The sequence below is a fragment of the Danio rerio genome, chromosome 16 (assembly GCF_049306965.1).
Source record: "Danio rerio strain Tuebingen ecotype United States chromosome 16, GRCz12tu, whole genome shotgun sequence".
Lineage (NCBI taxonomy): Eukaryota > Metazoa > Chordata > Actinopteri > Cypriniformes > Danionidae > Danio > Danio rerio.
In genome coordinates this window covers 5,885,896-5,911,816 of record NC_133191.1, presented here as the reverse complement: position 1 = coordinate 5,911,816, position 25,921 = coordinate 5,885,896, and the positions used below count along the sequence as shown (strand labels likewise).

Genomic DNA, 25,921 nt, shown 5'->3' with positions numbered 1-25,921 from the left:
TTATAGATACTTATTAAGTTTTATTTCTCCTAATAAGTTTTAAAAATTATAATAAACTAAATGTGCGCAGAACGGTCTGTCCGGGTCAGTGTCCTCACCAGGTATATATAAATTAATGGAGTACTTTTAAACAAATGTTAATGTATGCATGTAAGCAAGATAAAGATGTAACTCTTTTTAAAAGTGTTATTAAGATAGATTGTTGGCGATTGTGTGTGTGTTGGCCTGGTTGGGTAGCTTCATGTGGACAAAGAAAAAATAAAGCCTGTTTAAAATGATATAAGACCTACAACACAATATTTCAGTGAATTTTAAGGCTCAAAGTTATGGTTTTAAATTTTAAAACACCCTAAATTTCAAACAATCTTCAAAGTATCTTCTTTTGTGTTTAATAGAAGCAAATAAACTGATGTAGGTTTGAAACAAGCGAGTTAATGATGACATTTTTATTTTTTACTATCCCTTTAACTTTTAAATCGCTGAACACCTAAAATAGGGTGTTGTTACCTTGCAGTGGTAGTTGATGAGGATCTTGGTGACCGAACACTGACGGTCCACCAGGAAACAGTAGCGCCGTCTTTCTTCTGTCAGAGCAGATCTATAGCCCACCGCCACCAAAGAGTCCAGCTCTGCCTGCCGACGACTCATCAGCTCCACATACTGACACACAAACACACACACACATGCTGAGTTTTATGGGCTCTTCTCATATATGCAATGATTATATATTCGCTCCCCCTAAACTCAACCCTAGCAGGAATCATGGGCAGCTGTATGAGACGGGTTCATCCGCATGTCTAACAGGGATTTAAGGTTTACATACCACGGTGTTGACCAGTCAAACATTAAAGCACAATTTGCAGCGATCGCCGGTTTTCCCAATGTAATCGAAGTGATCGACTGCACCGGGTTCATGCTCGAACGTGTCAAAACATGTTGCCGTGAGCTTTACGAGCTTAGCCACTCACGCTGCTGTTTGCCGCTCTCTTTAGTTTTGTTGTCTCTGTCAATCAAACGGTGATGGGCGGGAATCACTCAACTAGCTCATTCCAACGAGGTGTGCTATTTGCACTTAGGCTAAATAGACACTGCAAAATGACAAATGCCATGGCACTTCTCGTAAAGAGTAGGGGTATAACCCCGGTGTCCTGGCCAAATTCCCTCTATTAGCCCTTACCAATCATGGCCTCCCAATCATCCCCATCCACTGAATTGGCTCTGTCACTGTCGCTCTACTACACCAATAGCGAGTGTGTGGTGAGCGCACTGGCGCTGTTGTCCTGTGGCTGCCGACGCATCATCCAAGTGGATGCTGCACACTGGTGGTGGTGTGGAGACACCCCTCATGATTGTGAAGTGCTTTGGGTGTACGGCCATACACAATAAATGCACTTTATAAATACACATTACATACTTACTTAATTAATTAGTATAGCTCAGAAACACTCATATTTGCTATAGTATTTTTCATGTTATCTCAAACAGTCCAACAAGTGACACTTTTATTTAACACCTCAGTCATTTTCTCTTTTATTTTCCGTCTTCAATAAATACTGTAGTATACATTAGATTTTACTACAGTAAACTGTGGTCTATTGTAGTATAATATAACCTATAGTTGTAGAAAACTGACTAATAACTTACTAATATCATTGTGATATAATAATAATAATAATATTAACAATAATATTAATAATAACGATAATAATAATAATAATAACAATAATAATAATAATAACGATAATAATAATAACAATAATAATAATGATAACAATAATAATAATAATAATAACAATAATAATAATGATAATAATAATAATAACAATAACGATAATAATAATAATAACAACAATAATAATAATAATAATAATAACAATAATAATAATAATTATTATTATTATAATAATAATAATAATAATAATAATAATAATAATTATTATTATTATTATTATAATAATAATAATAATAATAATAATGATAATAATAATAACAATAACGATAATAATAATAATAGCAATAATAATAATAATAACATTAATAATAATAATAATAATAAAATATTTGGGTAAGAAACCGCCAACTTACCCAGCATATGTTTTACACAGTGGATGACCTTCCAGCTGCAACCTTGTACTGGGAAACACCCATACACTCTCATTCACACATACAATATGGCCAGTTCAGTTTATTCAATTCATCTATAGCGCATGTGTTCGGATTGTGAGGAAACCCACACCAATATGGGAGAACATGCAAACTCCACATAGAAATGCCAACTGATCCAGCCGGGACTTGAACCAGCGACCTTCTTGCTGTGAGGCGACAGCGCTAACTTCTGAGCCACCATGCCTCCCGTAACTAAAAATTTTTAACAGTTAAAGTTAATATATGTAAACATAGTTAACCTGCAGTTATATAGTATATAGGTGACGTCTACGTGTGCATTTACTATAGTATTTTTTCATGTGATTCCAAACAGTTCACTAAGTGGCCTTTTCATTTAACACATCAGTCATTTTCTCTTTTATTTCCTTTCTAAACGTCACTCTTCAAGCAGAGGCCCTGTGTTACTTCATAATCTGTTTTTCTCTACCTCAGTTTTCCTCTCTTCTGGCCCCAGATCAGCTCTTCCGGATATCTGCTCAATCTCACACTTAAACACTTGTTAGTTCTTTCTCTGAGCCCAAAAAAAAACAACACGCTTACGCTAACGCTCGTGATAGCGTTGCTCAAACACAGATAAGCTGAGTCCTGAATAAACACACGCTCAAATAAACAAATCAGCTCTAATATGTAGGACGCAGTGAGTCTCCGCTGAGCTCAATCCAGTCATTATAACACATAGAATCTACAAATGACCGGCTGTACATGATTTACAGTCTACAGTAAATGAACAGCAGCCAATAAGCTGGCCAGCACACAATTACTCAGTTCATTAGCAGGCGCGTTAATCCCATCTGACTTACTGTTCATTGATGACAGTGTTAATCAGCCTCAAGTGCTTCCCTGCATGAGAAAATATCATAGTATGCTTTTGGATTTCCTTCAGTCAAATGTACTGCAGCATGCTAGTATTAACTGCACTGTGAAAAATGCTGGGTTCCACACAATTCCTCCATGTTGTCACAATGCAAACTGATCGAGTTAGTTTGAGCTTATTTTTTTCTTCAAATTTAAGTTGATTGAACATAAAACAAGTTGTGGTAAGCAGGTGTTTTGAACAAGCAGCAAAAATATATATTTTTGAGTGTTCACTCACAGGCCACTTTATTAGGTACACCTGTCCAACTGCTCTAATCAGCCAATCACATGGCAGCAAGTCAATGCATTTAGGCATGTAGACATGGTCAAGACGATCTGCTGCAGTTCAAACCGAGCATCAGAATGGAGAAGAAAGGTGATTTAAGCGACTTTGAACGTGGGATGGTTGTTGATGCCTGATGGGCTTGAATGAGTAAATCAGAAACTGCTGATCTACTGGGATTTTCATGCATCTCTAAGGTGTACAGAGAATGGTCTAAATAGGAGAAAATATCCAGTGAGCGGCAGTTCTGTTGGTGCAAATGCAAATCTGCAGCAACGTGATGCTATTCTGTCAATATGGAGCAAAATCTCTGAGTAATATTTCCAGTATCTTGTTGAATCTATGTCATGAAGGATTAAGGCAGTTCTGAAGGCAAAAGGGGTCCAACCCGGCAGGGCCGTACACAGGGCCTTCATAGCCCTCCCGACCCCCCACTCTTCACATTGCGGGTCAACATGGGTAATTTTTTATACTGAAGGGTTTTAAAAATATAGGCAGAGTATTATCATGACACACCTGCATCTCTCTGTCTCCATATTTATTGGGATGTCGACTGGCCTGACTCTTCCTTCTCAGCTTCTTCAGCTGTGACTGACAGCGCTCGATCGACTCCGCCTTTGACTTCCTCTCACTCTGGTATTTCTTCAGCGTGCCCTGAGAAAGGTTTTATAGAATAATCACATTTCAGAGATGATGCAATAGTGTAGCTTCAGGATCGGCTTCTGCAAGACTCAAAATGTAAACGATTTCTTAACAGTGTTGGCGGTGAGTAGGCCTAGGACTACTTATCGCCAGACTTTTTTATCCCATCATTGAGTTTATATATTTACTTATGTAAAAGTGTGTGAATATATTTTTACTCTGTTTTAATATTAACTTCAGTAATATCATTGAATAATGATTATATGATTTACGTGCGATACAGTTTGTAATGCTTATGACAAATGTTATTAAAGGGTCACGAAACACCAAAACACATTTTTTTGAGCTGTTGACAGTCGTATATGTGTCCCACACTGCTAAAAACACTATTAGGACACATATATTTCACTAAAAAGGGAAAATTGGCTGTTTTTTGCGTTATTTTGAGCAAATTCGTTCTTCCGGTTTGAGACTAATTTTTAAAGCTGCGTCACGGGCATGAGATCTTAGCATGTATTGCAGCGTGTAGACTGGGCGTCTATACCTGAGAGTATCTTATAACATCTCAGAGTGTGCTGCACTCATTCATGAGTAAGACTTGGTTCAAACCAATCAGCGCGCTCTATTGTGTATGTGGTGCAACTTCACTAATATGCATGATAGCTTACCTGTTACAGTTTTCAGACTGCAGAGAGACGCCACGTTGTGTTGCCAAGCGGGAGAACAAGAATTGTTTGGTGATACGGGTCGTCAGTGTTGCTTTTATAATTTGCTGCAGTGAAGGTTTTGTTTTCATTTTCCCTCTATGAGAGCGCAGCTGGACTCATGTGTGGATCAGTGCACACGACGCGCGACAAAAATATGTGTCTATGGAACATTTTTTTACCCGAGAGATTTTCTCATCTGGAAATGGTGAATTCCGGATTTGCTCTTTGTCTCCTTTTAAAAAAGACTCGGCTCCATTTGGTGTTGATTGTCCTGTCTCTACAGATTTGGTAAGTGAGCGATTAGTAGTCTTTGTTTATTCAGAGGCAAAGTTTGTTTGTATCGTCAGCAGTACTCTTACAGTGTTTAAAGACAGACCTTAGTCAAATGAATGAAAGTTAATAAAGTGTACCGTACGTTAATATCACTACAATATTATGGACTAAAAAATACACTGTAAATACTGCTCCCAGAGTGTAAACATGTTAGCACCACAATCAAACTATTACCGTCGTGCAGGATTTTTTCCCCATTTGTGACAGGAATAACACTACCTTCGAGTGCAAATAAGTATAGAGAAATGCGGAGGTTTTTTTTTTCTCTCATTAGCCGTGCAGTATCAAACATTGCATTAAAAATACACGCTTAAATCAATTCCTCGAATCAAATATCTTGTTTGTCACGAGGGGCATGAATTAAATTTCTGAATGAAAGAGCCAAACTGCAGTTAAAGTCCATCATTTAATAAATTGGCAAATAATTTGATTACTGATATCCATGTAAACAGTCACTGTCTTTCTGACCTGCTTCTCTGTGTTTGTTTTGCCAAAACCGACACTCCCATTTTTATGCAAATTTTAACGGACCTTCCCTCTTTCCCTCCTCCAACACTCCCCCCTAAACAGAGCTGGACACGCCCACTTTCCTGACTTTTTGTGTCAATAAAGGAGGTGTGAAAACCTCCTGCTGAAACAAGGGAATTTCATGGCCCTTTAAGTGTCATTTGCTCAGTTATGTCGTTTTAAATGTAAAGATGACATTGTTTTTACGAAAACTTGACATTGGGTTTGGAGGCACTTTAATTTTGAAAGAGGCACTTTTGGGACGCAGCTTATGTTAATTTTCTCTGTTATGACTATACAATGACTTAGCAACCAGTTAGAACACCCTAGTGACTGATATAAAAACTATATAATACAAAAAGTACAAGGTACGTTGATTTAACAACTATGCCCTGGCGATCACATCGCAAATCCTACTAAATCTTATTACTTTCTTCAACTTTAAAATCTATTAAATCTACTAAATCTTTTCTTGTTAGACTTTCTCGAGCCAACATAAAGCTTACCTTGAGAAACTTTGTTGTCACGAGGGTTACCAAGTTTAAAAAGATCAATTCTGTGTTCAATTGCATGTACAGATATGCAGTTAACATTCATTTTACTCATTTTAATCCAGCTTGAGTAAGCCAGGGAAGTAGTACTGTACACTTACAGTGAGATACTTGATGTCTAACTCCAGTTTCTGCTCCAGCTGAGACAGCAGCTCTGAATGAAACAGCTTCAGCTGCAAACACAACAACAAATAGTCATCATGAAAACCCATTCATTTCTTGTATGGCTATAAAATTATCATACCATCTCAGAACATAACATAGCAAATTATTAAATTGCCTTATAATACAAATCTGATGACGGCTTGATTCTGATTGGCTGGTGAGCATTCTAAGGTGTGCCGTTAATTTCAGATATACACACAGCTAAAGTAGTTCCGGCAGGTTTTGAGTTCTGTATCACTACACTGAATGACGTCAGTTATTTCACAGCTACAACAGTCAAATATGATATCAACACACACAACACAAGGTTTTGGATGAGATGTGTGAGAAACTAGTCCTACACACAGGAGCAGTTTAAGGACAAACACCTGTCAAATGTCTCGAATACAACAACTGAACAGACAAATAAGTGTAATAATGCGCTCTGACCTGTTGAATTATTTGAAAATCACACAAATCACCACCTCAATTCAATGAACCGTCATCAATTATTTTTTTACAAAGTGCAACTGAAGTGATTTTAGTTTGAAAGAATGTGCTAGAAATGTATAATTTATGTGTGCTTTTCTGCTGCTTACCACGTCCTCGAGCTGGACCTGGATCTGCCGATGAACCTCCGCCATCTGGAACAGCGTGTCGCCTAAATAAGAAAAACATTTACCTGTAAATATAGCTCCTTACTGATCTTTAAAGGACCAGTTTACCCCAAATTGACTATAAGGTTATTAAGTCACACTCAAGTTATTCTAAACCTTCAGTGTCTGTTTTCTGGAACAAGATAGTCTGAAGAATGTTGGAAAAAAGCAGCCAATTACTTCTATAGTTGGAGCAAAAAAATACTATGGAAGTCAGAGGCAATGGCATAATTGTCACCTTTTTTTGGGTGAACTGTCCCTTTAAATAACAATAGATATAAACTATAAATTTGTCCATCTTTATCCACATTCATACAGTATGTTCATGTAAAATTATTTGTATTATATAACAAATATTGACAGCTTGATTGTTTCTTGAACAGCAAATCTGAATATTAGAATAATAACCGAAGGATCATGTGATTGATGGAAAAAATTCAGTTTTAAAACATATGCTAGATAAGTTGGCGGTTCATTGCTCTGTGGTGACCCCTGATGAATAAAGCGACTAAGCCGAAAAGAAAATGAATGAATTAATAATTGAAAAAAGAGAAATTTTAAGAGTTTTTGTGCCAGTAAAAGGTTGACAATTGTTCTTAGGGGAACCCAGAACGCTTATTTTTGGCACCACTTTTGGAAACTTTTAAGACTTTATTATTCTAAACAGAAGTGAATAGTTTCTTCCTTTAGCGGATGTGACGGTGTGGTTCTCCTGTGTCAGTAATGGTGTAAATGATGTGTTTTGCTCTTGCTCTTCTTTCTCCTGTTTTGTGTGTGTGTGTGTGTTTGTCGTCCTCCTCCCTCTGCTCTCCCCGCCGCCTCCAGCAGCACAATGAGATCATGTGGTGTTGTTAATCTTCCAACAAAGACCTCTCTCTTTTTTTGCCCGTCTCTGGCTTTCTCTTAGTTTCTTCATCTGCATTTTATCACACAGGCTCGCCTCTTTATTCTCTTCTCCTCTAGTCACTTGTTTTAAGTTTTCGTTTCCTGTGAACCCTGACGTGCTGCAAACTTTAAATGAGTAGTTAAATTTACTTAAATACATTCGCAATATATAATGGCTGTATCTTTAATAAATGATCTGAATAGCCGTGTCTGATTTATACAAGTATTTGCAGTCTTCTCTCCGTTAAACAGAAAATGAGGTAAAAAATAAACAGGGGGCTAATGATTCTGACTTAAACAGTATATATATTGTTTATGTGCAACTATGTATAGGCAACATACTTTTATTATCTGAAGTATTATTTTAAATTATTCCCAAGGACAAATTTCTGCAAAATAATATCATTCAATGAGATTTTCAGTCTAATAGCAGTCCACTCTGTTTTTATCACATTATTAATTTGTTATTGTCCCCTATCACATTTAGGCATACATATATATACATACATTTGAAGTCAGAATTATTACCCCCCTAAATTATTAGTCACCCTGTTTAATTTTATCCCCAATTTCTGTTTAACGGAGAGAAGATTTCTTCAACACAATTATAAATATAATAGTTTTAATAACTCATTTCTAATAACTGATTCGTTTTATCTTTGTCATGATGACAGTAAATAATATTTGACTAAACATTTCTCAAGACACGTCTATACAGCTTAAATTCACATTTAAAGGCTTAACTGGTTTAATTAGGTTAACTAGGCAGGTTAGGGTTACTAGGCAAGTTATTGTATAATGATGGTTTGTTCTGTAGACTATGAAGAAAAAAATGAGCTTAAAGGGGCTAATAATATTGTCCATAAAATGTTTTTTAAAAAATTAATAACTGCTTTTATTCTAGTCGAAATAAAACAAATAAAACTTTCCCCAGAAGACAAAATATTATCAGACATTCTGTGAAAAATTCCTTGCTCTGTTAAACATCACTTAGGAAATATTTAAAAAAGAAAAAAATTCAAAGGGGGGTGAATAGTTCTGACTTCAACTGTATATATATATAGTGTTTATGTTGAGATATTAGATATTTTACTTTAAAGAGCAGAAAAAAGGACTTCTTCTTTGCCATAAAAAGTGATATTACTGAACATACACAAAGTACACTGATAAAAATTAACATTTTAGAGGAAAATTTCAGGAGGCATTTAGAGGTTTTTGCACCTTAACTCTGGAACTATCCGGAATAGTATTCATAGCGCTTCAATTTTTCCACATTTTTTTATGTTACAGCCTTTTTCCAAAATGGATTAAATTCATTTATTTCCTCAAAATTCTACACACAATAGCCCATAATGACAATGTGAAAAAAGAGTTTTTGAAATTGTTGCAAATTTATTAAAAATTAAAAAAGATGAAAAATCACGTTCATAAGATTTCACAGCCTTTGCCTTTGCCATGAAATTGAGCTCAGGTACATTCTGTTTCCACTGATCATTCTTGATGTTTCAGCAGCCTGTCGCTTTAAATTCAAATGTAATTGTGATCCCAGCCAGAGAGTGGAGCTATAACCACCTATGCCTCGTCTCTAATGGGCGGGGCTTTCCCACTCTGATGACACGTACAAAGAGAAAATGTCAATCAAAGTATTTCTGCTGTTTTTATTAAGCTATCTTTAAACTCTGCAGTCACACAACTGTGTTCAAGTGTGATTTTTGAATAATAGGTCCCCTTTAAAGTGTCTTACCTAGTTCTTTTGAGCCCTGACTGTCGCTGGCCAGCTCTCCAAGTTTAACCAGCGCATCAAAATATCCTTTAGCTGCCACTGTGACGCCTGTAGAGACACAGACAGACAGAGTTACAGCACTATGTGTGCTACAACAAAGTGCTAATGAGCAAACATGAGTTCCAGCGGACTGTTGCCCATTACAAGACCAATGAAGCATGGGAGTATTGATGTCTGACCAGTCAGAGCCTTTTCATAGTGTTTCCCCATAGTGACGAAATTCTTCAGACTGGGGTTGAACTGGTCCAGAATGCCCTGAACAAACGGCAAGGACGGCAAGGAAATTGAATTAGGACATTGATGAAGACATTCTAATTAGTGATTATGTAATTGAAACAGATGATGGAAAACGGTAGCATTAGGGCTGTATGGTACTGGATTAATCTGCGATAATGTTGTTGTTTCTTATGATATATAACAGAAAAGTGCTGTTTTCATTAGCAGTGTTTTTTTATATCATTTATTTATTTAATGATATTGAAATAAATGGGTATGAGAAATTTTTTTTAGATCTAAATTATTTTAATTCAGACTACAAAACTGTGTCAAGGGGCAAACATTTAGTCTTAAAACACTATGAATGAGTGAAAACCTCAGCAGATCTTCTGACTCTGATTGGCTGTTGCCTTTATAAGCGTTTATTTTCTGGGTCTCCCCAGCCAATAGCAGAACAGCAACCATAAGGAGGCTGGGATAAAGATAGCCAGGCTCCATCTGATTAGTCAGATTTAGATAAATAACCAATGGATAAAATAAATGTAATGTATCAATGAATATTGATGAATATGAGTATGAATATTTCATATACTATTACCTAATCTGCATTCTGTCTGCATTCTAAGCTTTTTTTTACTTTTAAAGGGATAGTTCACCAAAAAATCTAAATTCAGTCATCTTGTTCTCATCCTTATCCTTTTCTAAACCTGTTTGAGTTTCTTTCTTCTTTTGAACACTAAGCAAGATATACTGAAGAATGCTGGAAAAATCACCATTGACTTCTGTAATCAGTTTTTTTTTTTTTTTATGAATGTTATTTTTCCCCAATAATCTTCGAATATCTTGTTTTATGTTCAACTTATAAAGGTTTATAACCACTCAAGTGTGAAAAAATAAATTTTTGGGGGTTAACTATCCCTTTAAATACAATCCAGACAGAAAATTTTTTTTAAATATTGCTTTTTTGTCACTGTAGCAAGCTTCATTTGATTTGTTATTATTATTATTAAATCTGATTTATTATTATTATTAAATCCGATTTATCATTATTATTATTATTATCATCATTATTATTATTATTAAATCTGATTTATTATTATTATTATTATTATTATTATTATTATTAAATCTGATTTATTATTATTATTAAATCTGATTTATTATTATTATTGTTATTATTATTTAAAATCTGATTTATTATTATTATTATTATTAAATCTGATTTATTATTATTATTATTATTTATAATTTTATTATACTATACTATACTATACTATATATCTATGATGTTTAACAAAAGAAGGAAATTTTTCACAGTATGTCTGATAATATTTTTTATTCTAGAAAAAGTCTTAGTTTTAATTTGGCTAGAATAAAAGCAGTTTTTAATTTATTTTTGAACATTCTAAGGTCAGAATTATAGCTTACAAATATATGAAAACATCACCTACAAAATATATGAAACAAATTAACCTTTCACAGGAGAGCGAATATTTTTTTACCGCAACCTTAAATACTTGGGAATAGCGATGTCTGTATACAGCATTACAATTCAAAGATTACTTTTTATTTTACAGTAAGTAACCTGGCACTCTCTAACGAGAATTTTAATCGTACCTTGTAGACATTTTCTGTCATCTTGTTGACCTCATCTGAGCGTGACATTGTGATTTCTCTCCAGCTTCACCTTGCTTTCAGACTTCAGGAATCACAGCAGACGCAACTACACAGAGAGAAGACAAAATATGAGTGATATCCAATGACCTTGCTTTATTTTTGGCAGTGTGTTAATTGCATTAGCTAGATATTTTCAGATCAGGTTTTACAGTGGAATGGTAAATCCTGCTCTTTAAAATCTTGCTCTAAAACTTTTTGTTAAATTTGATCAGTGTTGGGTTAGTTACTTCAAAAGAGTAATTAATTACTAATTACATAATTAAAATTCTGTGTGAATAATTTTTCCAGTGACTAAAAAGTCATTTAATTACTCAATTAGGAATTTAATTGACTGAATAGTTCTTAAAATCTCAATAAATCTCAACATATAGACAATGGAAATTGAACTTGAGTCAAACATGATGAATATTTCATAATTTTAATAACAAACAAAACTCTTTTTATTGAATTAAAACTACTAAATTAGAATTACATGAATGATTTCAAAGCAATGACACCATATAGACTAAGCCGAAGGAAAATTAATGAATGAATGTTTCAAGTCAAGTCAATTTATTAAATATCTGCCCAATTTTGATATCTGACTGATAATGATCACATTAAAAATAGCATTTATTGGCCGTTATCAATATGGCCACCAATGTGTTGCGCATCCAGTTATTGTCATTAATAATTCCTTACTTAATTTATTGTTTCGTAAGCAAGTTTGCAAACATCTCGTGCAACTGTCTGATTAAAAGAAACTATTTGTAGTGGAAAAAAATTATTATTCTGCAAACATTATTATTATTTATTAAAAATACAATTGATTATAGTTGATTAATAAATCAAGTTGATGAATCAGGTTGATTTATAAAGAACTGTTGAAACAGTATTTAAGCCTAGGCTCACTGTAAATCTGTGCCTCAGGCTAAATCTTTACAAAAACCTAAAATTGATTGCTTGAAGAACATTTAATAGTATGTTTCAGATGTCAAATCCACTAGAGGGCGCTGTTGGCATTTTTGTAAATCTGAAATTGGTCATTTAGGGGGTGTTTTGTTGTATGTTTCAGGCACACATCCTTCTTGTACACATCCAGAAGGTTGAGCTTGTTGTAGATTAGCTAGCGAACCACTCAGCTAAACCCTTCCCTAAACCCAACCAATAGTGTTTTCAAAAGCAGACATAGGAGGAAATTTACCATTAATATAGGTAAATACCCATTAATTTACCTTGATTTAACATTCCTTTTATCTTTTTTGTGAAAGCATGCTTCAATGTACTCGAACCCGAGTCCTCAAGCGCATTACTGTACGAAGTGATATCCGAGCAAACTGACCACGCCCAAAAAGTCCATATATGGAGATATTTAGGTGACGCAAACGTATTCATTCCAAATCATAGACAGCATTATGTTGTTTTGTGGCGTATAATTAGTGTCGTGCAAAGAACTGCACAAAAATAATCCTTAATTTGTTGATCAGATGTCTTTGTAAATATCAGTAGTGTGAAAAGAAACAAAAGTTGTAGTCGTCATACTGCCCCCTAGTGTTCATTTTACCTACAAACTGCAGTCAAATGTAGGTTGAGGTAGGTTTTTGTGTTTTCCAATAAGCTTGTGTTGCAGACATTATAAGAAGCTGAAATTGAATGACCTAAAAATGAACAGTAATCCCTTACTTTACTTTTTCAGCGGAGAAGTAATTTAATTACAGCAACTAGTGACTCTGTAGCTCAATACAGCCAGCACTGGGTTTGATCGTGCCCTACTGGAGGAATGCTTTCCTGAACATTGCTGAGGGGATTTGCTTGTGTTCCAGCACAAGAGCATTAGAGAGGTCAGGGATCGTGTGATTGATTTGGCCAGAATCGCAGTCTTTGGCCCAGTTTATCGGAGGTCAAGTCCTTTAAAACCTGGAAACCATAACCATAAAAATATCACCACATGCCATCACTGTTTCCCTTCTACCCAAATATTTATGTTATTCTGGCTTAATTGCTAACAGAACATTGTCCTTTGTTTCTCCATTTGAATCCAGTATGATATAAATATCAGAGTAATTTATAGAGTAAATACTGTTGTGTTTTTGAGCCATGCTATTGTAAAGTACTATGATTAGCGTTAGGGTTGATTCTATAGTTGCTATGGTAACACAACGACTATAGTAAGGTACTTGAATTAATCTGCTGTTGTGTTTATTTAGTTGCTATGGTAACACAACAACTACAGTAAAATACTTGAATTAATCTGTTGTGGTGATTCTATAGTTGCTATAGTTATGACTATAGTAAAGAACTTAAATTAATCAGTTGTGGTGATTCCATAGTTGCTATGGTAACACAATGACTATAGTTAAGTATTTGTATTGATCTGTTGTGGTGATTCTGTAGTTGCTATAGTAACACAACAACTATAGTAAAGTACTTGAATTGATCTGTTGTGGTGATACTATAGTTGCTATGGTAACATGACGACTATAGTAAAGTACTTGAATTAATCTGTTGTAGTGGTTCTATAGTTGCTATGGTAACAAGACAACTATAGTAAAGTACTTGAATTAATCTGCTGTGGTGATTCTGTAGTTGTTATGGTAACCAGCGACTATAGTAAAATACTTGAATTAATTGGTTGGGGTGATGCTATAGTTGCTATGGCAACACAACGACTATAGCAAAATATTTCAGTTGATCTGTTGTGGTTAAACTATAGGTGCTATGGTAACATGACGACTATAGTAAAGTACTTGAATGAATCTGTTGTGGTGATTTTATAGTTGCTATGGTAACACAACGACTACAGTAAAGTACTTGAATTTGATTCCAAAGTTATAATATACAACAACTATAGTTATCTAAACACATGACAAAATGCCTCAGTTTACTGTAGTAAAACCTAAAGTATACTACAGTTTTTATTTGAGTTTATCAGTTCACTAGTAGTTATAGTAGTTCACTAATAGTTAATACTACCGTATGCTAGAATTCATTAACAACTGTAATGTTAACAAGTGTGTTAACAAGTGTATACAGTATATATATATATATATATATATATATATATATATATATATATATATATATATATATATATATATATATATATATATATACACACACACACACACACACACACACACACACACACACACACACACACACACACAATTGGCATTTAGTATTTTTTTTATGTGGGATAAGAATCAATTTCAAAAATACTGTATATGACTGTATATTAGCAACAATTGTGTTAGAGAGTCAAGTCAATTTTACAATGTACGTTGTTTCATGTTTGTAATATCTTAATAATAGTGATATCATAATAATTTTATAGCTCTAAACAATCTAATTAGATAACTTAGACCTTGACAATAATACTTTAGATCAGTGGTTCTCAAACTGTGGTACGTGTACCACTAGTGGTACGCGGGCTTCCTTCTAGTGGTACACGGAGGAATGAAATATCTCATGTACATGCTACAAATAATAAAAAATGTATTAAAAATTATGTATATAATATGCCATATATTATATATAGCCTATATTTCTGAGGTAATCTGCCAGGTTTTTTAACTGTGCAGAGTTGTAGCTGCTTTACTGGGCCTACTACGCTACTGTATTTCAATACTGCTCATTTTGGTGGTACTTGGAGAGACAATTTTTTCTAAGGTGGTACTTGATGAAAAAAGTTTGAGAACCACTGCTTTAGATTTTGCAAAAGCATATAAGCAATCAAGCAGCTGATATATTAGTGCGGCCACTTTTACCATGAATCAAACCAACCACCAACGTGAATTACAGCATTAAAAACTGATTTAATTCAAGGCAGTACATGAAATCATATACCCAATGTTCAGTTCAATATGTACAAACCCAATCACTGGGTAAATTCTTTACATTACATTTTTTAACCCACAAGTTGGGTTTATCCATATTGGGTAAACGATTCTATAGTTACTATAGTTATGCTATAGATGTTGTTACCATACCATGTTTTCTATTGTAGTACAATATACCCTATATTAATTCATTCATTCATCTTGCTTTGGCTTAGTCCCTTAATTTATCAGGAGTCATCGCAGTGGAATGAACCGCCAACTTATCCAGCATATGTTTTACACAGCGGATCCATTCCCAGCTGCAACCCAGTACTGGGAAACAACCTCACACACTCATTCACACACATACACTACGGTCAATTTAGTTTATTCAATTCACTTAGAATTTTTTTTCAAGTTGGATGGTACCTCACGATACATCTCTGAGGTTTTACCTTAAAAAAAAAAAACATTTCTCATACATTTCACAATTTAGTGCACATCAAAACAAGGACCACCCCTGATAATGTGAACCCCCCAGAGATTATATCGTCTGAGTCTGGCCAAAGCCTTCCTAATACACTGTTATTGCATGTCTTGAGTTCCTGAAATTGAGTCTGACATGTCACAGTGCCCTGAAGCAGAGTAATCCTGAGAACAAGAGTCACGCCGCTGAACAAACACTGGCGCTCACACTGTTTCCCTTCTTCAGTCATCCTGAATAACAGACTCCAGTTAGCATCACGTAAAACTGCAGCGATGAAGCCTCTCGTGTGAGTTATTGGAGGAAGAATTTGACCCCAGAGAAGTGATCGACCGAGACCCCCAAAACAATAACATTCTCATCGTATGACACTCACATCTCTCCGCTTGTTTTTCTGTCACTCCTGTGACAATGTTAAATGTAATAGCTATGTTCCAACATAAAAAAATACCATACACTTTAGGATTTACTACAGTAAAATGCAGTAAATTATATATATATTGCAGTATTTACAACATCTTACTGCAGCAGACTACACTCAAAAAAATATTTTGCTGTTCAAGCTGAATCCCATTTTTTTTCCCAGGTAGCAAGGAATTCTGGCCCAGATTTGGCATTAATCTGGCCCAGCAGGCATTCATCCGGCACTGGTATACAGCATGCGGGCCAAAAATGGCCCAGGTTTGGCAATGGGTTTTTAAGGCAGAACAGAATACTTAGGCCAGATGTAAAATGTAGTATTTGGCCCAGATGTTAATAATTGATATGTGGGCCATGTAAGATTGGCCCACCTTGACCCACAATATATGTTTTTAATTTTGTCAAATAAAGAAAAAAAAAATCAAAAATAAGGTGCAGTGATTCATGGGTTTATTAATTTCATTGCAGTAGTGATACACCAACATATCTGGGCCAGTTCAGGCTCAGTTAACTTGGCTTCCTGACTTGGCCCAGATATGGTCCATGTTTGGCCCTTGTCTGGAAGCCAGACTTGGTCCAGTCAGCTTTTGCTTGGCCCACATGCTGCAGTAAATTACGGTACATGACTGAACCAAGTCTGGCTTCCAGACAAGAGCCAAACATGGACCACATCTAGGCCAAGTCTCAGCCAAGCTAATAACTCATAACTGGGCCTGAACTGGGCCAGATAGGTTGGTGTGTCACAATTGCAATGATTTCAATGAAATCGATAAGTCCATAAAGCGTTGCACTTTAGGCACGCTACGTACATGCTTTTTCTGAAGAGTCAAGACTGGCCAAACTCACATTGCCCACATAATAACTTTTTTTAAATCTGGGCCAAACACTACGTTTTACATCTGGCCCAAATCTTGTGTGCCATCTTAAAGACAGAAAGAAAAAAATCAATCAATCAATCAGTCAGTCAGTCAGTCAGTCAGTCAGTCAGTCAGTCAGTCAGTCAGTCAGTCAGTCAGTCAGTCAGTCAGTCAGTCATTCTGTCTGTCTGTCTGTCTGTCTGTCTGTCTGTCTGTCTGTCTGTCTGTCTATCTATCTATCTATCTATCTATCAAGTTTCTCTACAAACTTTACTTTTTATTTTCAGAATGAATTCAATTGGACATAAAATGTCCCAGCAGGCAAGAGTCATTTGAATTCATGTCTGTTTTCCCACAAAATAAATACTATAAATTTTATGCAAGAGCTTCATCTGTTAAACGTTACATTTTCTGCTGTTGTGTTTACAATGACTGAGGTAAAGTTGGCTTTATATTCGCACATTCAGATTTCATCCTTAATAATATAATTTCAGAAAAGTATTATTAAAAATTCAAAATACGAAAATTATATTAGCAGCCAATACCTATCAAAGTACATAGTTCAGTTAATTAAATAGTGCTAATGCTGCTTTGAAGTCATACTTACATGCAAATTGAAAAAAAAAAATTGGAGTACCATGGTAAACAATATAGACCATGTCACATCATGATTAAACTTGGGTTGTCAGTGAAAATCTAATATACATTTAAGGATAGCTCAAAACTAGACTAGCCATTAACTAGACAGACTTTATATGTGTGGTCATTCATTTCTGTTTATTTAATGACTAGTTTAGTTTTGGCCTATTCTTAGACGTCTATTAGATATTCACTGTTAAATTCCAAGGCGACTATATTTAGACATTTATTAGACATCTTTTAAAAGCAAAAAAAAAGTCAATTTAGTCAATTAAATAGTGCTAATGTTGTTTTGAAGTGACTCTTACATGCAACTTGAGACCAAATAATCAATGTATCATGGTAAACGTTATAAACTATGTCACAATCCAGCAAACATTTTTGCATTTAATAGACGTCTAATAGACATCTAAACGTAGACAGCTTGGCTTAAATAAGGCTAAACTTGTAGTCATTTCTGTTTATTTGATGACTAGTCTAGTTTTTGCCTATTTATAGACGTCTATCAGATTTTCACTGACCGCCCAAATTTAGCCACATTTTAGCCAAGAAAACTAAATGTACAGATGTCTATTAGACATCTTATAAACAAAAAAAAAAAAAAATGTTTGCTGGGAAGTTGTCCCTGTTCAAAAAGGAACGAATGTGCGAATATAAAACCAACTTTACCTCAATAATTACATGTACCTTAAAGAAAACATGCATATTTATTATGTAGGCTACATTATTATTTCCACTTGTACAAATAAAACGGTTTATCATTACTGAATTGAGGCATTATCAGGTCTCTGAATTAAAAAAAACACATTCAACTCAGTAATGAAGGAATGTATGCCATTATTAATTATTTCACTCTTGGTCTCGTTTGACACTTGTTTCCTGTTAGATCTGCTTATTAAAGTGATACTGTCGCGGTGTTAATTTAATAACTTGTAACTAGCCAATCAAACAAGTCCCATTCGGGCCGAAAAAAACTAACAATGCAACTTTATCAGCCTCAGAATTTACAATGCCAATCACGTCCATCAGGAGGTCGCATTTTTGTACTCTTTTAACGCCACTTGTGGCACTGAGAGTCAGTCATCAGATTGTTCGTTTAAACTGCATTACTTAATGAATAAACAGCAGTTTAGTAGAAAGCAATTCCCCATACCTTGTCAATGTTCATCGTGTCCTCGGCGCTTTGTCTGCTGTGTTTTTCACTTTTCTTTCTCCGACTTTCTATAGAGTGGTGGGGGTAGTTTAGCTAGTTAGTTTGACCCAGTAAATCCCTCGTCCACCCCTCACCCCCAGCCAAACTCGAACTCACTGTTTCCAGGTCAGCACTCGCTGCTCATTGTTCTTCATTCACGCTCCTCCATGACCGCGTCAAACTCTCATCCTCTCCGGCCGCGGAATGTCCATTTGCTGCGGGTCTGTGGAGCTCGAGCGGCTCGCTGTCTGTCTCTTCTGGACAATGTCTACTTCTCCTCTGTGTGTGTATGTCACTGGGACTGAATGTCAATGAGGTAACGGGACAGCAGTGAATGCCGCCTCTGCTCATTACAGCTCCGCTCACTCACTCACTCACGCACTCTGTAATTCTATTCTATTCTATTCTATTCTATTCTATTCTATTCTATTCTATTCTATTCTATTCTATTATATTCTATTCTATTCTATTTGATGCAAACTGGCTGTATTGACATACCAAATATCATACCAAAGCATTTGTACTATTTCATTTACATTAAATTGAACATATGAAAAAGAAACAAAGTAATAATAATAAATATAAAAAACTAACTATAAATATATATGTATATAATAATATATAACCAAACACAGACACAAATATATAGAGCTTATAAGTATATTTAAGTAAATGTCTGGTGCATTAAGATAGGAGTGTGTTCAACAGGTGGTTTGTCAAGCCCACTCACCCGCATGGAGCTCATGGATCATATCAGTATGTGATGCTTTATTGAAAAGATAGGTCTTTAATCTGGCTTTTAATCTAGTTTCTTATTGTTTAAATGTGCAATAAAATACAGCGTTCTGCTGTATTCTGTTCATTTAAGTACAGCCACACTAGTAAACTATGTAGCTTAGGGCTACCTGTTCTGTAAATGTTTACTGATTTATTTAAACGTAGTTTCCTGAGCAGTTCAAGACTTGACACTTGTTTAGGCCTGCAATCTGAACACACTTGGACTTGAATTCAACAAGGAATCTAAACATATTTTCTATCAATAAAAATCAATAAATAATACACAATCAAACCTAAACGAAGGTCCGAGCCAATAGATCATTTCAATATGGTCATGTCATTGGCCATGAACACTTCCTGCTTGTTATCAAACTATTTCATAACTGTAACAAGAGGCAAGTCTGTCGTAACTTAATGTTTAAACAGGTGCCGTAACATTCATTCATTCATTTTCTTGTCGGCTTAGTCCCTTTATTAATCCGGGGTCGTCACAGCGGAATGAACCGCCAACTTATCCAGCAAGTTTTTACGCAGCGGATGCCCTTCCAGCCGCAACCCATGTCTGGTAAACATCCACACACATTTACACACACACTCATACACTACAGACAATTAAGCCTGCCCAATTCACCTGTACCACATGTCTTTGGACTGTGGGGGAAACCGGAGCAACCAGATTAAACCCACACGAAGGCAGGGAGAACATGCAAAGCCCACACAGAAACGCCAACTGCGCCGAGGTTCGAGCCAGCGACCCAGCGACCTTTTTGCTGTGAGGCGACAGCACTACCAACTGCGTATTTTTACTTTTTTTACATATCTATCCATATGTGGCTCTTTTTGGATTCTTTGAAGCTAAAGAAATTAAAAATGTAAAAAAAGCAAACATGTTGGAACTATTTTGTTTACATCCCTCATAATGGTGTATCTATACCTCAATGTCAAACTCAAACTGTCTCACTCACAGACACACACCCTAACAAACACTTGGCCGTGTAACGCAGTTGTTTTGTCAAAGACCCAGTAGAGGGAGATCTTGGACCGTTTTCTAAAAACTACAGTGAATCTCATTGGCTTTTATTATATGGACAACAACACACATCAACAAATCTTCTTCAGTTTTGAACATCAACATAAGTTTAGAGCTTTAGAAACACACGCGGATGAGTAATTTACATCAGTCTGAAACACAATTTATGAGTCAGGTAAAAGTGTGTAATGGCAATTATTCAGTCAACTCACATACAGTCAGTACCACATCACATTATCAAAGAGAATTCTCAGAGGGAAAATCGTAACAAAAAAAATGCTTAATAAATCATAAAAGCTTCACACTACAGGGTTCATCTGGCTATTTTAACTTAGCATGTCTGAGGATTTGTTTTGTTCGGGTATTCCACAAAGCTCAAATTTACTTTCTCTTTTTTCTAGCTTTAAAATTAAATTTATGATCCGCAAAGACCATGAAAAATGATCATCAGCATGCTGCAACATTAGCCTATTAACTTATACTATCTCAGTACACTCCATCTATATTGTAGCTAGCGTTAGCTAATTCACTTTAGCAAGTAAGCAGAAAACGGATATTTTCAAAATAATTAGGACTAAGTACGACTACTATGGCCACATTTACATTAAAGAGCATCTCGTATTACAGTGTGATGTAAAACGCGCTAAATTAATCATCTGTAATGTTGTATTTAATGACTGATTGGTCAGTAGATGGATTTTTTAAAATGCTCATTTCTGCCATGTTGTAACTCCGCTGCTGTGGCAACCCTGGAACGCGTTCGGAATCAGAGCTACACTGACTGTAATCAAAGAGCTTAGAATGACCAGGAGACGACACTCAATAGAACGTTCCATTGCAACAGCAGCGCCCAGCAACAGCCCCGAATTCCGCCATTTTGGAGTGAAAGTGATCGGCCGTCCACTGGATCTCATTATTGTCGCGGTGGCAAGCAGCTGCTTTGCTTTTTACTTATTTATTTAAAAAGTGCATTAAAGCTGAGATATAACCTGAAAGACAACAATACAACACTTACTTTTACAATCATCAGCACTTTCAATAGTTTATTTAACAGACTTATAATATGCTGTTGTTCTATTGGAGTTTTCATTCCAAAATGGCCGACGCCTTCATACTGACTTTATTCCCACAGTCATAGAGTTTTTAAAAGATCTATTCTAAACATTAAAAGTCAGGGTAAATGTTTTTTAAGTCATGTTTTTGTTGTGGTTAGGGTATTTCTCCGTGCCATTTTATACCGCTTGTCAACCAGCAATCAAATTCAGTCCTCAAATTCAGGCTGTTAAAATACTGTCTGAGGCTGGTTTTTCTTTTCTCAGTGCCCAATCAGTTGGTGCGTCCCAATTCGCATACTTATACCGATATTCGATATATCGATATTTTTCAAGGTATCGTATCAAAGTCTGAAATTCCAGTATCGTGACCACACTACTTGAAACTATTTGACAACAGATTTGAGGACAGATGGAGTAAAAAAGCACAAAATGCTGAAAACTGAGCGTAGATCGTACGAATTCATACGAATTGGCCACTAAATCAAAAGGTTATGAATTGCCATGAGATTGTTTATCTATCTGATTTTAAGGTCAGTTTCTTTTGACCACCCCCTGTTGTTTTAAAGAATATCACAATGGTGAACGCGGTGAGTATAAAAGCCTCGTCTGTTTCACGAGGTGCGCGCGGAGTCAGTGGAGGTGCGCGATGCGGCGCCAGGCGAAAGTATAAATCCAGCTTAATTCCCTAAGGCCCTAAGCAGCAGGGTGTATTATACTGTACAGTACTACAATAAACCACAGTTCGCTATAGTAAAAACTAAAGTATACTATTACAATTTAAATAATTCATTCATTCATTTTCTTTTTGGCTTAGTCCCTTTATTAATCTAGGGGCGCCACAGTGGATTGAACCGCCAACTTGTCCAGCATATGTTTTACGCAGCGATACCCTTCCAGCTGCAACCCATCTCTGGGAAACATACATACACACTTATTCACACTCATTCACTACAGTCAATTTAGCTTACCAAATTCACCTGTACCACATGTCTTTGGACTGTGGGGAAAACCGGAGCTGGGAGAACATATAAACTCCACACAGAAACGGCAACTGACCCAGCTGAGGCTCGAACCAGCGACATTCTTGCTGTGAGGCGACAGCACGACCTACTGCACCACCATGTCGGCCAATTTAAATAATAGTTAACATTAAAAAAGTGTTGCATAGTAAAAATATATGTAATATAACATACTTTACTCATATATATAGTTCAAAATGGCTATAGTATTTTTTTTTTCATGTGGAGTGTGATGTAGACGGAACGAGTCCAATGGATGTTTTGGAAAATGTGTAATAATCTCAGGCAGGAGCTCAGCCAACTGGAGCAACACAATCATCCATCAGCTCTCCTGTGTAGACTTCTAGGAAAGATGAAGTCTGTTGTCCTTACTTCAGAAACACAAAGACAGGTCGGTCGAGCGGTCACCAGGCCAGATCATAGACTGCAAGACAAAATAGGGCCAGACCTGCAGCTCCTGCGTGCTTGATCTTGTGCGTCAGCGTCTGAATGAGGTGGACGGAAGCAGAGTAACAGAAATAGATTTCTGTGGAAAACAGGCTTAGGTAGAAACACACTGACACCAGTGGAGCAAACGCATTTAACACACATGATAAAAATACAGTAGAAAGCTATAATACAGTACTTACTACAATGTGGCCCTCATGATGTTTAAATAGCAACATTATGACACTATTGACAACCCACAACACTGTAGAATCCTCAACCTTTTTGCAAGGTTGGTACAATTTAAGGAGATCGCTACCCTGAGGCAACGTTGTGTGTTTGTTGGGATCTTGGTATATTATAGTATAAAGATTTAAGCATTAAGATTGATGAACTAGTAAATACTGTATATATTTAGTGAATTAGTAGATTTTGTCATATCACAGTAGTTTATTTATGTTATATATATATTTATATATTATTTATATGATACATTGTTATATTAGCCTATCATGTTCTTAATGAACTGATAATATATCAGTCGATTACAAGATAATATTTGTTACTATAAAGCTAAAATTAATGTAGCCTACCAGCAGTGGTGTAAAGTAACTAATTACAAATACAAAATGACAGTAAATGAGTAGTCTCTCTCAGAAATTGTAAGTCACTAAGTAGTTTTAAAAACGTGGACTTTTACTCTCCGTTGAGTAAATTTTTTGTGATGTATCGGTACTTTTACCTCACTACTTTCCTTTAACCTGCAGTCACCACTTTATTTCTTTCTCGTCTGGTGATTGGCTAAAGTAAAAAAAATCAGTCCTGTGAGTTCTGTCCAAGCAAATCACACATAGAAAGTAAATCGCATGATACTGAACAACATCAACACATGGGCTCTTTATAAATGCAGCAAACTTTTTGAAAGCATTAAAAATGTCCAAGATGATGTCCAAAATCTTTACACACGTTGTCGCACAGATTTTAATAGACTTGATGTCACTGATGAGAAAATAGATGTCGACAACCACTAAATTGAATGAATCAAAAGTGGAATGAAAGACCGATCAAAGGTAGGACTGAAATTATGAAGGAAGGAAGGACCAAATGAAAGAAGGAAGGATTCAAGGAAGGACTGAACAAACTAAGGGAAGGAACGAAGGAAGGAAGGAAAGAAAGAACAAATGAATGAACAAAGGACTTAATGAAGGAAGGACCAAAATTATGAATGATAGAACGAATGAATGAATGAACAAATGAACAAATGAAGGGAGGATCTAAGGAAGAACCAAATAAATGAAGGAACGAACAAATGAAGGAAGGGCAGAAAAAAGGACCTAATGAAGAAAGGAACAAAAATATAAACTAATAAACAAACAAATGATCGAACGAACGAACAAAGCAAGGACCAAATGAATGAAGTAAGGATTTAAGGAAAAACTGATCAAACTAAGAAAGGAAGGAACGAACGAATGAACAAAGGACCTAATGAAGGAAGGAACAAAAAATACAATAATTAAAGTAACAATATTACTTTTAAAAAGGGGAGCACTCATTTATGCTGAGCACTGTATATGTGAGCCAGCAGACTGTCTGTTACACTGAGTGACCTGGATAGTAACGAATGACTGTCTAATGTCTGGATCACCTTTCTCTCAGTCTCTGTGTTTTCTGTATGTGTGTGTGTGTGTGTGTGTGTGTGTGTGTATACATATATATTGCCTCTGACCTCAATCAGTGTCCATCTGTCTCTCTGGCCGCTGCGCTGGATTCTGCTCAGACTTTAATTAGGCCGGTTATCTTGTTAAGGCTCATGACAGTATGTGCACAAAACACACACACACATAGCCTTCAGAGAAACATCTACACAGTCTGACGGGCTTCCTGAGAATTTGTGGGTTGTTTCTTTTATTTAAAGTCGAAATGGAATCAAACTTTTGATATGTCTATAGTAGTGTTATATATCTGTGCGCTTTGTTATTTTGTATAAACGAATTTCGCGCATAAACTTTAATCAAACACTATAACCTTCCCTCCCTCTCACATGGAATGCCCTTAGGGCGGGGCTATCCGTCCTTTACGGCGGTGCTGTTAGGGTTTCTGTCATGTTTCTGTCCTGATTTCGTCCATTTGTCAATCTTCCTTCATTTTGTTAGCAACACCCGTCTTTCAACTATCCAATTTGTTCCTAAAGAAAAAAATTATACACCGCCCTAAATTTTTTTTCTCATTTCAACACTTTCACAACCCAAGCTTATTATTAATTCGCACTCCTGTATACATGTTTATTCATTTTCTTGTCGGCTTAGTCCCTTTATTAATCCAGGGTCGCCACAGCGGAATGAACCGCCAACTTATCCAGCAAGTTTTTACGCAGCAGATGCCCCTCCAGCCGCAACCCATCTCTGGGAAACATCCACACACACATTCACACACAAACTCATACACTACGGGACATAAGTTCCCGGAGTGTCCCACTAACTAATGATAATCCTGTCCTGTATATACATCCCGCACCCCTCTCCACCGCATCCCTTCTCGCTCTTCAGACACATCGCCCTTTTTCACATACGTCGCACAACTGCAGGAATCATAGCTAAAAACGTAGCCCTGTATACATTTCAGGAGATCGCGAATTATGTATCCAGAAGTACGTATGGCTGCATTTTGTCTTTAAAATGAATGCTACGGGGCGATATGCGTATCCTTTTTGAGCTTTCAGATTTTACCACATCCTCACCCTGTTATTTACTTGTTAATTTTTTTTTTTTTTTTTTTGCCAGACTCAAACCCCATCGTTAAGGTCAACTCATCTCTGCATCT

General features: G+C 35.9%; 1 protein-coding gene across 2 annotated transcripts in view; it reads right to left on the bottom strand.

The window, feature by feature from the left end:
• The window catches only part of zgc:158689, a 32,348-nt gene extending 13,273 nt beyond the window's left edge, over positions 1-19,075 (bottom strand). Inside the window, 9 exon segments of one of the 2 annotated variants that reach the window (NM_001328388.1) lie at positions 508-660; positions 3,821-3,958; positions 6,146-6,217; positions 6,788-6,849; positions 9,474-9,560; positions 9,692-9,767; positions 11,346-11,451; positions 18,756-18,823; positions 18,912-19,065. In NM_001328388.1, coding sequence (NP_001315317.1) covers positions 508-660; positions 3,821-3,958; positions 6,146-6,217; positions 6,788-6,849; positions 9,474-9,560; positions 9,692-9,767; positions 11,346-11,393 — 636 coding nt within the window. In that variant the 5' untranslated portion in view covers positions 11,394-11,451; positions 18,756-18,823; positions 18,912-19,065. 2 annotated transcript variants of the gene reach the window in all.
• Positions 19,076-25,921: the final 6,846 nt, after the last annotated feature.